The sequence below is a fragment of the Octodon degus genome, unplaced genomic scaffold (assembly GCF_000260255.1).
Source record: "Octodon degus isolate 3935 unplaced genomic scaffold, OctDeg1.0 scaffold00176, whole genome shotgun sequence".
In the NCBI taxonomy this organism is placed as follows: Eukaryota; Metazoa; Chordata; class Mammalia; order Rodentia; family Octodontidae; genus Octodon; species Octodon degus.
Window position 1 is genome coordinate 3,238,527 of NW_004524752.1, and position 15,156 is coordinate 3,253,682.

Below are 15,156 nucleotides of genomic sequence, written 5' to 3' on the forward strand. Positions count from 1 at the left end.
AAACAACTCCCTTGAAATGCAGCTGCCAGGAACTTAACTGTGAAGTTTCAGTTTCATGGAATAACAAACAGTATTTATCTATAATCTAGCAAAGGTCTGTAAAGATCCTCATGGAAAATGAAGCAGTCATGCCAAAAACAAATACAAAGTTAAGGAAAGGGTCAAGTCTGTTTTCCAATTATGCAAATTTTGTATTTACTCAATTAAGATCTTTCTATCTCATACTCAATTGAAATTTTCATTCCTTCAGAATCAACATAATAAAAATAACAAACACCTAAACATTTTTGACAAAACACACTCTAACTTCATAAATATTTAAATCAAACAAAATGCTGTTACAACCCTAAAAATTAAGCTAATCTTGATCCCAACAATGTCACTAGGTTTGTAAACAAAAGTTGAGAAGAGTCACAAACATGGTTTCCTCATTAAATAATCTATCCAAATTGTATCAAGAATAATCAAGTTAACATTCCTAAACCCATTTCTGCGCAAATTAAAAATATTTAACAGAAACATAAACAGCTTATTACTAATAGATTTTTAAGCATTTACTGAACACTATGTTTATAACCCCAAAAAGTTTAGCTGGAAGTATATTCTCTTAGTTTTTAATTATGACTACATACTCAATTTCACATCAAAAATGGTACATAAGTCAATTATATTAATATAAAAATCTGAACAATTAACATTTTCTTTGCACACTGTTTACAACATGACCTTTAAAGGCTTTGGGTTCCAGTAGGCCAAGGATCCAAAACATTTGTCAAGCTGACTGGTGACTTGCTAAGATTGAGGCAAGGAACACCTACTGCTGGGGGTGGGGCTAAACACGAAGTACACAGAGACCTCAAGTATGCAGCTGTGTACCTTGGATGACTTCTTAGGTCAGTCAAGTCTTTTGGAACAGAGGACATGGAATCTTGGAAATAAAGTATTTTCAAAATTTAGCAATGGCTCCTACACAATTAAGAATATTGTGAATGCTGGCCATGTCATGTACAATTCTAAAAATATTAGAGAAGCCTTGTAATATACTATAAATTTGATAGGAAGCTTTAGAAAGATTTTTCTGGAAGATACAGGCATCTCACTTTTTATGCCACTTTTTCATACTTGGCTGTAGAATTTCCCACTGTTTTCTTTTTTTTTTTCTTTCTTTTGCGGAACTGGGGATTGAACTCAGGCCCTTGCCCTTGCCAGGCAAGCACTTATTCTACTTAGCTATCTCCTCGGCTCCCTCCCACTGTTAAATTGTTCAAGAATAGGTGGTATCAGTCCCCTTCCCTCCACTAACACCAACAGTGTTTTTCAGCTATTCTTTTAGAGTGATCTACCAAATTTGTGTCTTCTGGTACAAATCAGTTAAACAAGACGAAACTGCACTATTTTTTGTGTAAAGGGCCCTGGGCTAGGGGTTAGTAGATATGGGAATTCAAGCTGTGTGAGTACAGGCAAGTTAGTCTTTCTAGGCTTTGCAGTTCCTCATCTGAGGTCCTTCCTAGATCAAAATCAGGTAATGCTAAGTTGGTAGGTTAGACACAGGCTGCATGCAGGCCAGAAACTTCAGGGTACAGGAATGACTGGAGCTGGGCAATGGGTATCTCACATGTGTGAGATTTGCCTTACTGCACGTCAGCCGCTTAACACTGCAAACATTCAAAGTGCGGACGTCAACCTATCTTTTGGATGCACAGAGCATTGCGTATCTTGTGTATGTGTGGTACTAAGTATCAGATGCAGAAGTGCTCTGTCACTGAGCTGTATCCCTACCCTACTTTTTTGAGACAGGATCTTACTGAGTTGCTCAGGTGGGACTTACCTTGCAGCCCCTCTGCTCCAGTCTGCTAAGTAGGGGGGGGCATGTGCCCCCATCTGCAGCTCACCTATCTTTTGTAAATTTCTTTCTTTTTTTTTTTTTTTTTTGCGGAACAGGGGATTGAACTCAGGACCTTGCGCTTGCCAGGGAAGCGCTTATTCCACTGAGCCATCTCCCTGGCCCTAAAATTTCTTTCTTTTTGCACTTCTTGCCCATATATAGAAACCTATTTATTCTTTTTCTATTAAATGAGACACTTTGGGTATTCACCAAGTAAAGCCTGCATTTTAGGGACAAACTAAACAGACTGACAGATTGGCTGGCCTAGCCAAACAAGTAATTACAATGTACAAGCCTTTCAAATGTTCATTCATTGCTCTAACTCAGATGAGATGTTATCCATTAATTATTAACAGGTTTCTTTCAAAGGGTAGAGAAACGCATCAGTTTGGGATGGCTTTGTCTAAATGACTGTCTTTATTTGCAAAAGGCCAGGACTCTTAACAAAACCTTAACACAGTTATTCCATAATCTCTAACTTGCAAGGTACAAAATTAGTCCCTGTCAGGTTATGAAATCTATTATTAAACTTACAAAAAGACTACCGAGCTTTGGCAGGGATCTTCCTGACACTTGGCTGCTATTGTAGAGCAGGCTACATTTTAATCTACCAAATGTGTCCTGTCAGCCTTTCTACTTCGACCTATTGCTTCTACTAGATTCTTACTTCAAATCCAGCAACTGCTCATCTGGAGAAAAAAAGTACATTAGTCAGACTCGGTTCATTATTAAAAAAATAAATTTTCCTCTTAGAAAAATTTTCCTCTTTAAAAACAAATTATGGATAACTATTTAAGCTTATATGACAACCACAGTTAAGTTAGTTCCTATCCCAGTTGACTGTCTGATATAACATTTAACTCTTCACTGTTCCATTATGAAACTGTCCAGTAAAGCTACCTGATATTGGGCTGTGGCTGTGGCTTGGTGAAAGAGCACTTGCCCAATATGTGTGAGGCCCTGACTTCAATTGCCAGTAATGCCAAAAGTCTGATATGTTTGGTCACCTTATGAACACAATTTCTAGGTTGTCTTTTTTTCCCCCATTAGTACATCATCATTCTTACAGATATACCGTAATCAAAAGTTAATTAGGATTTTTATATCTCTGAGATTGGGCCTTGCTATGTTGTTCTAACTGGCCTCAAAGTCCTGGGTTCAAGCTCACTTCTTAGTTTTTTCTTTTTGTTTATAGTATGAGTTCAACAGAATGCCATATAATACTTCACACAGTATAACTTAGTATGTTATGTAAGGGCTTGAATAATACCACTGTTGAACCATGCTACTTTAAGGCTGAGAACTGTGATAACTATAGAGATGGCCTGAGCTAAGCTTCAGAAATTTTCTCATAGTGAACAGAAATTTTTGAAGACAGTTTTGCTATTCTAAGCTGGCCCTGAACTCACTATGTAACCTAGGTTGTCCTCAAACTCAGTGATCATCCTGCCTCTCAAGTGCTAGGATTATAGGTGTGCGCTACCACCCCTGGCTAAGAGCTTATTATTTTTTTAATGTAAAAGTATTAAAAAAAAAGTATTCATATGACCAAAGCTTCAAGGTATGTATTTCCTCTATGATATTAAAGATTGCAAATTAAACAGAAAGCAGTGTCCTCAAAATTCAGATAGCCTTTTCCTAGAGACAGGTATGTAAGAATATTCTGACTTGCTAAATACAGTATTTCAATTTTCACTGAATATCAAAATATAGAAACAGAAATTCCTTTCAACTACATTTTAAAAAGGTGAGGCAATTATATAGAATGTCATTAGTAAAAATAAAAATTAACCTTAAACATCAACACTTACACAACAAATGGACAGCATAATAAAGCTACATATAGTTACAGACAGATAAAAGTATTAACTACCAAAATACTACTCTGGCTCAAACTCCTCTGCCTTCCCTCATGCCTCCATCCCTTTCACATTGGGGTACCAACGCAGGAAGCTCCTGGAGGTAGCCAACCGCGCAGCGGCCCCTAAGGCAGCAGTAGCTGTGCTTCGAGGAATGTAGAGCTGCTGAGAAATCTTGTGCTCTGGAGACAAAATAAAAGACAGTTGGTCCATAGATCCTTGACTCTTGGTCTTGACTGTTGGGATAGTATTATTACTGGACAAATCTTCATTCTTTTGGTTCTCTGGAGAGCTTGCCACTAAAAAAGAAACACCAAAGCCTTTTCAAGGGGTTCTCAGAGTCACTAATTTCTCTCTCCTATTTTAGCTCTTTACCAACACATATTACAATAATTTTCTGTTGGGCAGTGACAATTCCCAGTGACCAGTCAGGGAATAAGACTCAGAAACAAACCAACAAGTGAACAGGAAATGGTCATGTGAATTACATGCTGAGATAAAATAAATTCTCACTGAGATAAGAGCCAAGAGAAGGGGAAAATGTACTTACGAACAAAGAAGGGAAGATGGAATAAAATGAAATCCCAGAGAGAAGCTCCCCTGCTTCATTCTATCACTGAGAGAAAATGGTGTTCATAGGCACTCCCTACTGCCACAGTGAGTCTAAGTCTGTGCCAGTAATAAAACAATATCAAACTGATTGCTAACAAGCACCAAAAGCCAGTTAGCCATAAGATAACTGTCTTAAGCATTAGTTTGAACTATGAAGAAACCATCCTTTAAATGAAATGAAATTCTGGAACTCCAATGCCCAACTATTTCTAAAGGCCAAGGAAGGGGATGCTAGGCATGTTCAGATAAATGCGCGAGACTGGTGAGATCCAGAGTGGCTGGTATAACTATTTATTACCTGCCGAGTGTAAGGGAAGCTGTTGATGACAGTAAGCCAAGACACTGCTTCTTTCAAGAAAGATCTGCCTTAAAAAGAAAAAAAAAAAAAAAACACCCCAAAAAACCAGGTGTGTTAAACAATTGCTCAGCATGTACATGCAGTTGATTTAACATTCTGGCACAAGCTCCTTACTGTGTTATCTACTATGCAAACTCCTCACAGACTGGCACTGCTATCTTAACATGGATTTAAAAGAAAAATAAAGAAAAACTAAGCATAATTCTTTTATTCAGCTTTGCATTTTTAGCATCTAGCACAGCAGCATGTACTCTTATGTTAGTGCATTTGTGAGGAGTTATATAAAGAAGAGCTCTATGGGGTGTTCTAAAAGGAAATTTTGATCATTGAACTGTAACACTCCAAGATTACTGAAGAGACTGGACATAAACAATACACTTCAAGTGTCACTGTCTCACATCATGCTCAGATGGAATCATCTAGTTGCAGGAAAACCCACTGCAAGGCTCCCACTACCTCTGCATTATGGAAGTTGTATAATTATTTCATTATATGTTACAATGTAATAATAGAAATAAAGTGCACAATAAATGTGCTTTGAATCATCATGAACCCCTGATGCTCCAAGCTCTATGGAAAAACTATATTCTACAAAACCAGTGCCTAGTTCCAAAAAGGTTGGGGACTGCTATTTTAGATAACCGATTGGTTAAACAGGAAAATTCATAAGGAAAATTAGAAAATATTTTGTACCAAATGAAAGTAAGAATAGCATCAAATATTTATGAGATGTAGTTAAAGCACATTCAGAGGGAAGTCTATCATTTATATTAGTAAAAACTGGCTATAACATAAGTAAGTTAAAGTTTCAAAGTGAAAAATTAGAAAAGACAGAATTAGGCCTAATGGAAACAGACGAAATAATAAAATAAATGCCCAATCAGAAACCACTTAAAAAGCCCTGTAGGTACACCGAGATCAAGAAAAAAAAAAAAAAAAAAAAAAAAAAAAACCACAAAAAACCCACAAATTTCCAATTCAGGAATGACAGCATATATGACTGCATTAAGATTCTACAGGTGCTAAAATGAGGGCACAATACACGTAATTTATGCTAACAGAATTTTGAGATTACAAAACATAAATTCCTTGCCAGAGAAAATTAGTATTCACTCAAGAAGGAATTGATAACATAAATGACACTGTATCTGTTAAAGACATATGATAAAAACCTTCCTTCAAAAAAAAACCCCTCCAAGTCCAGTGGTAAGCCTACCTTAGCCCCCAGCACACAGGTGTGGAGCTTCCGCTGGTGCCAGTCCAAACATTTAAGAACTGAAAAGGAATCTGAATGGCCTGTGGGATGCAGGACACCACGATCTGTGGGCCCAGTGTGAGCAGGCACAGAGCTTTCCTGGAGTTGTTTAAGAACTATGGTGGACCCTGGGTGGCCTGAGGGACTCTGTCTGAGTTCATAGTGGGAGCATGAAAACTCCAAAAGGCCCCTGGGGGCAAAAGGTAATCTCAATCTGCTAGCCCTCCCAGAAGAAATCCAGGACAAAGATATACAAGAACTTGGAAATGACACCCTTGAAATTCCTGAAATGATAGCAACTGAAGTAAAGAAACAAAATCCATCAGGCTATGGAAGAAGCAAGAGCAGAAATAAGTCTCTCAGGTCAAAAAAGAAATGACAACAATCATGAAAGAATTGCTCAGCACAGCTAAAAAAGGCATTGATAAAAAAAATAGAGAATATAAAAATGATGGAAATACTAAGTCAGTAATACAGAAAAGAATCAGAATGCATGAAACAAATTCAAACATCTATCCAGGAAATTAAGAACTCCATCAAAAGCTGGCAAAATCAATGAAACTGAAGATAGATTTTCAGACATTGAAGAGTGGTGCAGCTAATGAATGTGAAAGGAAAGATCTCTTAAAACTAACAAGGAATCAAAATAACAACTCAGCAGTACAAGAAGACACAAAGGAAAATAACATAAAAACAGGTGTCAATGAAGCAGCGGGACACAGTACAAATGACATAAAAAGACTATCTGCATAAGTACTAGCAGAAAATTTTCCAAACATGGGCCCTACATACATATGTGAGGCATACAGAACTCCAATTAATCATAATCAAAATAAATCTACATCTAGATACATTAATAATCAGGATCCCAGAAATTCAGAAAAAGGAAAGACTATTAAAAGCTGTTAAGAGAAAAGAACGAGATCACCTACACTGAAATCACAGCAGATTTCTCAACACAAACCATCAACTCAAAAAGAGCTTGGAGTGAAGTATTTTAGGTCCTGAAAAAAAATAACTTCCAACCCAGACTGATGTACCCTGCAAAACTATTAAATTCAATGGCAAAATAAGACCCTTCCATGACAAAGAACAACTGAAGAAATTCATAACCACCAAACCAACCCTAACAAAGGGTACTGACAGGTATTCTACAAAGAGAAGTCATCAGTTTATAGAATGGAAAGGAACCACAGAATTGAGCAAGTAATTAAAAAGACAGAAAAAGTATTAAATCTATAGCAGGAAAATGACAAAGACTAGCCACTATGTATCAGTTATAACCATCAATGTAAATGGCCTCCATTCACCAATCAAAAGAAATAGCCTAGCAGAGTGGATTAAGAAACAAAACCTAACAATATGCTGCATACAAGAAACACATTTAACTCAAAAAGAAATTCACAAACTAAAAGTCAAATGATGGAAAACAATCCTCCATGCCACAGGAAATCAGAAAAAGTAGGGGTAGCTATCTTGGTTGCTGACAATATCAACTTCAAACCAACTCATTCAAAGAGATAAAGAAGGCCACTACATACTTGTTCAGGGAAAAATGCAAGAGGAAGAGATAACAATTAGAAGTATAAATGCACCCAATGTAGGGGCACCCACTTACGTAAGACTGATTTAACAGAAATGAAAAATCAAGCAAGCAATGTACCCTGCAAAACTATCAAATTCAATGGCAAAATAAGACCCTTCCATGACAAAGAACAACTGAAGAAATTCATAACCACCAAACCAACCCTAACAAAGGGTACTGACAGGTATTCTACAAAGAGAAGTCATCAGTTTATAGAACGGAAAGGAACCACAGAATTGGGGGACTTTAACCACAGTAATGGGGGACTTTAACATGCCACTGTCACAAAGAGATAGATCAACTAGGCAAAAAAATCAGCAAAGAAATAACAGAACTAAACCAATCTTGTGAAGAAATTGACTTGGTAGATCTTTACAGAATGTTTTACCCAGCAACAACAGAATACACATTCTTTTCAGCTGCACACAGGACATTCTCCAAGACAGAAAATATACTAGCACACAGAGCACTCTTAAGTAAATGCAAAGCAACTGAAATTATCCCATGCATACCACTGGATCACAGTGCAATAAAACTGGAAATTATTACAAAAGAAACTACAAAACCATGATAAACACATGGAAATTAAGTAACAACCTCCTAAACAACCAGTGGATCACAAATGAAATTAAACAAGAAATTAAAAAATATTTACAAATGAAGACACAAACTTACTGAAACCTGTGGGATGCAATAAAAGCTGCATTTTCCTCTTAACAGGAAAATTTATAGCAGTAAATTTGCACATTAAGAAAACAGAATAAGCCCAAATAAGTGATCTTATGCTGCACCTCAAGTTCCTAAAAAAGAAGAGCAAGTCAAGCCCAAAACTCAAAGAAGGCAGGAAATTGTAAAGTGTAAAGAAATTAATGTACTGGAGATGAAAACAATACGAAGAATAAATGAACAAAGAGTTGGTTCTTTGAAAGAATAAATAAAATGATAAACCCCTAGACAACCTAAACAAAAAAAGGAAAGAAAAAAATCCAAATTTATGTGATACAGAATGAAAAGGGTGAAATTACTACAGAACCTAGAGAAATTCAGAAGATCATTAATACCTACTTCCAAAATTTTTGCTCTCACAAGATGGAAAACACAGAGGAAATGGACAATCTCCTAGACACATATGAAATGCCAAAGCTGAGTTAGAAGATTATACAAACTCTCAATAACCCAGTAAGGAGAAATGAGATTGAAAATGTAATTAAAAAAACCTACCACAAGGAAAAGTCCAGGTCCAGATGGATTCACATCCAATCTTAGTTTTTAAAGCAATCTCCACACTTACTTTCACAGTGGCAGACTGCGGTCAGCTTAGCCTGCCCTGGGGGTGGGAGGGGCTGGTGCAGTACATGGTGCCAGGGATTGAACCACAGTCCCTGCACGCTTCCCTAAGCAGGTGCTTTAGACTGCTGAGCTATCTTTCCAGCCCTGCAAACACTTTTAGGGAAATACTACATGGAAAAGAAATACTATCATGGAAGTGTACAGAGTAGACATAAAACCACATATAGTATTCTGTGATTCTAGTAAAAGGAAAATGCTACACTATAGACCAGCCAGCTGGCAGAGGGACTGATCACAAAGGGCCACAAGTACATTTTCCAAGTGAATGATAATGTTTTATATCATAATTGTATACATTTGTCAACACTTAAAGCGCCACTCATCTAAAAACTGACAAAACTTTTACTCTATATAAATGTGAAAACCCAGAAAAAAAAAAAAAAAAAAGAGTGACAGAGTTAAAGGGAGCAAATGAACATCAAAATGAGATGAGGATATGAGATAAAAGATAAAACCAGCAATCTTTCAAAATATAGCCTCCAAGACAGAAAGGTTTTTAGCAACATGGTAAAATATCACATGTCAATTCAGAGCATGCACAAGTATATGTAAACCTACCAGAAGCAGACTCTTGTTCTTGGGAGTCAACCACTGTAGGAGTTGAACTGGATCCTGCTGGGGATAGTTGGGTTTCCTCTGGCTGAGTCAAAATGTTGTTAGGTTCAAACTGGCTCCCTTCTTCTGATTGTTGTGACTGGATAAAAGAAATGTAAAACTTCTCCAATTTGGGCAATGTGGAAGAATCCAAAGAATCTTCCAAATCTATTTCCTGCAAAATGGCAGACATAAGGTGAGGGCATGAAAAAGTGTTAATATTCTAAGAACTAAGCCCTTTTTGTTTTCATATATGCAAAATACAAATAGCTTTCATAAGTAAAAACTCCTCACTTTCAAGAATCTAGACACTCTTTGAGAAAAAGCAAATTTCTGTAACAATGAACAGTAACTTAAGAATCCTTTATTAAAGATATACTATAAGCAAACATGGTATTGAGTGCTACCACAAACAGCTAAAGAAGGGGTGACAGAACATGAAAAATGTCATTCATTCACAAAGGACTTCCTTGCAGGCACTATTAAGTTATTTGCGTGCGTTTAAAAAAAATTATATATAAAACCAACATTCTAGGTAAGTGGTGTATCTTTCACTTAGCTAATGTTTTTTCACAGAGAGGTTAACCTACCCACTGTTTATCAGTAAAGAACACAATGTAGATGTGAGCTCAAGCTCGTTCTCCATGCTCCATCCCACTACCTCCCAGGAAGATATAATCCCTATTCCTGAGGACATCACAGCCCAGTTATGGAGGCCAGCTATGAAATGGGGCATTAGCACTAATTCTGCAGCACAGAAGAATGTCAAGAGACTACAGAGGTAGGCCTCAGAAGTAACAAGATCAAGTTATTAAGAACCAGGGCTGAGAGAAAATGCTGCACCTCCCAGAGAGAGAGGTATACGGGAATATGAACTAAGTGTATGTGTGGAGTTAAATATTTTAACTATTACAAACTAGATCTAGTTTCTTACCTTATAGTCATTGCTGAAGTATGTTTAACATATAGAATTTAAGAGCATTTAGTTTCTAGGATGTTAGCTGGCATTAATATCAATAGTGTATACCCCACTGGGACCAAGCTGTGACAAACTAGACTATGTAGTTTACAGTCCAGGATTTGCCTGAAGTCAACTGAAACAAAGTAACTGTACAAAGAGAAAATTTAGCTTCTACCTTTTTAAGGCTCAGTGTAACAGGTATTTAGTATCAATAAATGTTTCTTCTGGACAAAAATATGGCACGTCATTTTCAAAGACAGGAGCATGAATGTAACTTAAACAATTATATAATATATAAATGGCCATAACATTTTGGCAGAAAACTAAAATTCTAAAAGAACAGTTACATTGGGCTATCAATATACTACTTTAGGAAACAAAGACCTGGATTCACATTTTTGCTTAGTTAATGCAGCTTACATATTCATGTTTTAAAGTTAATCCTCATTCAAAATGAGGCCAAGTATCAGTAAGTTCTGTCAGTAAAGCTGAAATGATATATTTTTCTCACTAAACTTCATTTTAATGGGTCTCAAAATTCTGTGACGGATTTAGGTCAAGTTGTTTCCATTAAAAAGTACTGATTTAAAAAACAACTTAAAAACTGCCACACACACACACTCGAAAAAAAAAAATGGTCCACAAAACATTCTCCTTTCCTTCTGAAGATTTTACGATGCATTGTTATCACTAACCAATCTTTCACTATTAAACTTAAATGGCCAATTGGGAGAAACAGTTCTGAGACCAGTCTTTCTGGGGTATCAGGTATCAGGGATAATATTCATTTAGCCTTCTGTGCTTTCTGGGCAGACTTGGTGACCTTGCCAGCTCCAGCAGCCTTCTTGTCCACAGCTTTGATTACACCCACAGCAACTGTCTTATATCATGAACAGCGAAACAACCCAGAGGTGAGTAGTCAGAGAAACTCTCGACACACATGGGCTTGCCTGGAACCATGTCAACAATGGCAGCATCACCAGATTTCAAAAACTTGGGCCCATCTTCTAGCTTCTTCCCAGACTGGTGTTCAATCTTTTCTTTTAGCTCAGCAAACCTGAAAGCTCTGTGAGCTGTGTGACAATCCAGGACAGGGGCATAGCCAGCACTGATCTGGCCAGGATGTTTCAGGATAATCACCTGAGCAGTGAAACCGGCTGCTTCCACTGGTGGGTCATTTTGGCTGTCACCAGCCACACTGCCATGCCAGACATCTTTGACAGGACATGTTCTTGACCCTGAAGCCCACACTGTCCCCAACTTGACTTCAGTTGTGATGCTGACTGGAGCAAAGGTGACCACCATCCCGGGTTTGGGAACACCAGTCTCCACTCAGCCCACAGGGACAGTGCCAAACCACCAATTTTGTAGACACCTGGGAGGGGCAGCCGCAAAGGCTTGTCAGTGGGGCGAGTGGGTGGGAGGATGCAATCCAAACCTTCAAGCAGTATGGTTCCGCTGGCACTGCCATCTTTACAAGTGACCTTCTGTCCTTTGAACCAAGGCATGTTAGCACTTGGCTCCAGCATGTTGTCACCATTCCAACCAGAAATAGGCACAAAAGCTACAGTGTCAGGGTTGTAGCTGATTTTCTTAATGTAGGTGCTAACTTAACAATTTCCTCGTATCTCTTTCAGCTGTAGGGTGGTATTGTGGAATCCATTTTGTTAACTCCAACAAGTGTTTCACACCCAGTATGTAAGCCACAAGGGCATGCTCATGGGTCTGCCTGTTCTTGGAGATTCCAGCTTCAAATTCACCAACACCAGTAGCAACAATCAGAACAGCACAATCAGCCCGAGATGTGCCTGTAATCATGTTTTGATGAAGTCTCTGTGTCCAGGAGCATCAATGATGGTCACATAATACTTGCTGGTTTCAAATTTCCTCAGGGAGATGTCAATGGTGACACCACACTCACACTCAGCTTTCAGCTTGTCCAACACCCAGGCATACTTGAAGGAACCCTTCCCCATCTCAGCAGCCTCCTTCTCAAATTTCTCAATGGTTCTTTTGTCGATGTCACTGCATTTGTAGATCAGATGGCTGCTGGTGGTGGACTTGCCAGAGTCCACATGTCTGATAATGATGATATTAATGTAAGTCCTTTCCTTTCCCATGTTGGCTTGGATTTAATGGTGGTTTTCACTACACCTGTGCTCTTGCGGCAAACCCATTGTGAAAAAGTTGCAATGATATTTATATTACTAAACTTTACCTTCTTTTATTGGCACATGTTTGCCATACATTATAATTATTTGTGGGGAGTTGGTGTAACTCAATTCTCTTTTTCACCCCCCCATCTTTTGTTCCCCTTCCCATTTGGAAAAGAGCTTCCTACTTTCTATTATCAATATTTTATTTGATCTTTATATTTTAAATTTCACATATAAGATAAACCAGATATTAAAGCTTGTGTGTCTATTTTATTTAGCATTGTGATCTCAATATGCACTTACTTTTCTATAAATAATTCAAGTTTATCCTTCTTTATGGCAGAGTAGTACTCTATACTGTATAATACCACCTTTTCTTTATCTGTTCATCTGTTGATGAAAATACAGGCCACTACCAAGATTAGAATATTAGAACTGTGCTGCCATAAACACGGCTATGTGTATGACTGTAGTATGATGTCTTTGGCTCTTCGAGGAAGATTCCTAAGAAGGGAATAACTAGGTCAAGTGGAATTTTTAATTATAGTGTTTTGAAGATCTCCATTCTAATTCCCATAGCTATACTGCTTTACTAGTTTACATCCTTACCAACAATGTAGGTGGATTCCTTTTCCCTGCTTAAACACTATAAATGCTGGATAAAAATATATTTAAATATATTTAAAGACCCTAGTGAACAATCAAGTCAGGCAGGATTTTAGACTATGAGATAGGTTCTATATTTACCTCGGCATTCATTTTCCAAATCAAGCCCAGGCTATAAGGTGCAAGCAGAAAGTGTCAGCCTTACTGGCTAAGGAGATAAAGATCAGAAAATTCTAGACTAAATAGATGAAAATAAGAATTTAAAAATAATTTATTAAAAAAATCAAACAGGCATTCTAGAACTGAAAGTTACTATGCATAAAATCTAGCAAAACAGCAAAAGTAAAAAAGATAACAATCAAATAGGAAATATAGTCAAAAGTTGTAGCATCTTAAAACTGGAACTTCATAACATAAATATGCTCAACTTTTTCAAAACATATAAAAGATGACTTAGATTTCACTAAATTCAGTGAATCAAAGTGGGACATGTCCAAAGGAAATCACACATCTATATATACTAAAATCAAAGAGCTGAATGATGAAGAAGAAAATCTTGAAGTCAGGAGGAAAAAAAAAATTACCCTCAGAGGAGGAAGGATGATTGACAATTTAATTTGAACAGGAACAGAACACAATAAAATGTTATCATCAAAGGGATAAAGGAAAAAAGTGCCAGCTGAAAATAATTCCCCAAAGAGGAAATCTATCAAGAAGAAAAATTAAAGGTTCACCCCCCCCAAATCTGATAAAATTTACTGTTAGCAGAACCTACACTAAAAGAAATTAATTAATAGAGTTTTTCAGGTTGATGGAAAATGATCCTTGATGGACTACATAACTAAAGAAACCCATCAGGAACACCAGGAAGGGTAAGCTTGTGGTTAAATATAAATAAACTCTGTTTAAAACTTATGCCATATACTGAATTATATTATAGCCAAGGGTTGTTCTATGCTTTCTGTATCCTATGCAGTGAGCAGAATGAAGAAGCTGAGGATTTTCCTGTTCTCTCCTGCAACTGGATGAGTTTATCTTTGGTAGGGAAAAAATAGTCTAGGATCCACACTATTTTTTTAGAATCAAGTTTTCCATTAATGAAGCTTGTTTTGTAATCCCCATTTGGATTGTGTCTATTCTCTTTTGAATAAAACAAAATGAAAAGGAGAAAAGGGAGATCAGACAGATACACATATGCTATCACCTCTCACAGAGTTATTAAGTACAAAGAACACATGAAAAAGAATCAGTTGCCTTACCAGCATTTTACAAGCACAGAAGGAAGAGATTCCAGAGCATGGTACTCTTGAGCACACTACCTGAGTCTGAACCCCAGCTCTGGCACGTGTTAGCTGTATGACCTTAGACTAGTCACCTAATTTCTGTTCTGTCATCTGTAAAATAGAGATGATAACAGTACTTGGTTCAAAACATTTTGTGGGGATGAAGTGAGTTAATATTTACTTAAAGAGTTTAGAATTGTATCTGGTACTTATTAATAGTCTCTTTTATTATTTTAGGTCAAACAGAGGTATCCTTGTATTATTAAATAAAAGGAGCAAGGAAAAAAAGCCTGACATCAATTAATAAGTTCTGGAGTTGAGTTTTCTAGTTTGAAACTTTGATATGTAAGATGACTATTAAAATCTGGAACAGGGCCGGGGAGATGGCTCAGTAGGATAAGCTCTTGACTGGCAAACACAAGGATCTGAGTTCAATCCCTGGTTCCACAAAAAAAAAAAAAAAAATCTGGAATATATTTGTGTTCCAATATGCCAAAATACTCTCAATAATGACAAGCATTATTCAGTTTATAAATAAGAGTCTATAAACTATGTCTGTCTAATTCAGAGTTCTGGGCCAGAGATATAGCTCAGTAGCACAAACGCCTACCTGGCAGGCAAGCAGAAAGCCCTGATACCAAAAAAAAAAAAA

General features: G+C 37.1%; 1 protein-coding gene across 2 annotated transcripts in view; it reads right to left on the reverse strand.

Moving 5' to 3' along the window:
- Positions 1-3,683: 3,683 nt before the first annotated feature.
- Tdrd5 (tudor domain containing 5) overlaps positions 3,684-15,156 on the reverse strand; it is a 114,964-nt gene continuing 103,491 nt past the window's right edge. For both annotated transcript variants that reach the window (XM_023703573.1, XM_004643439.2), the window contains 2 exons: positions 9,463-9,673; positions 3,684-4,043 (listed from right to left, as the gene is read on the reverse strand). In XM_023703573.1, coding sequence (XP_023559341.1) covers positions 3,796-4,043; positions 9,463-9,673 — 459 coding nt within the window. In that variant the 3' untranslated portion in view covers positions 3,684-3,795. The remainder of the gene's footprint in view (positions 4,044-9,462; positions 9,674-15,156) is intronic.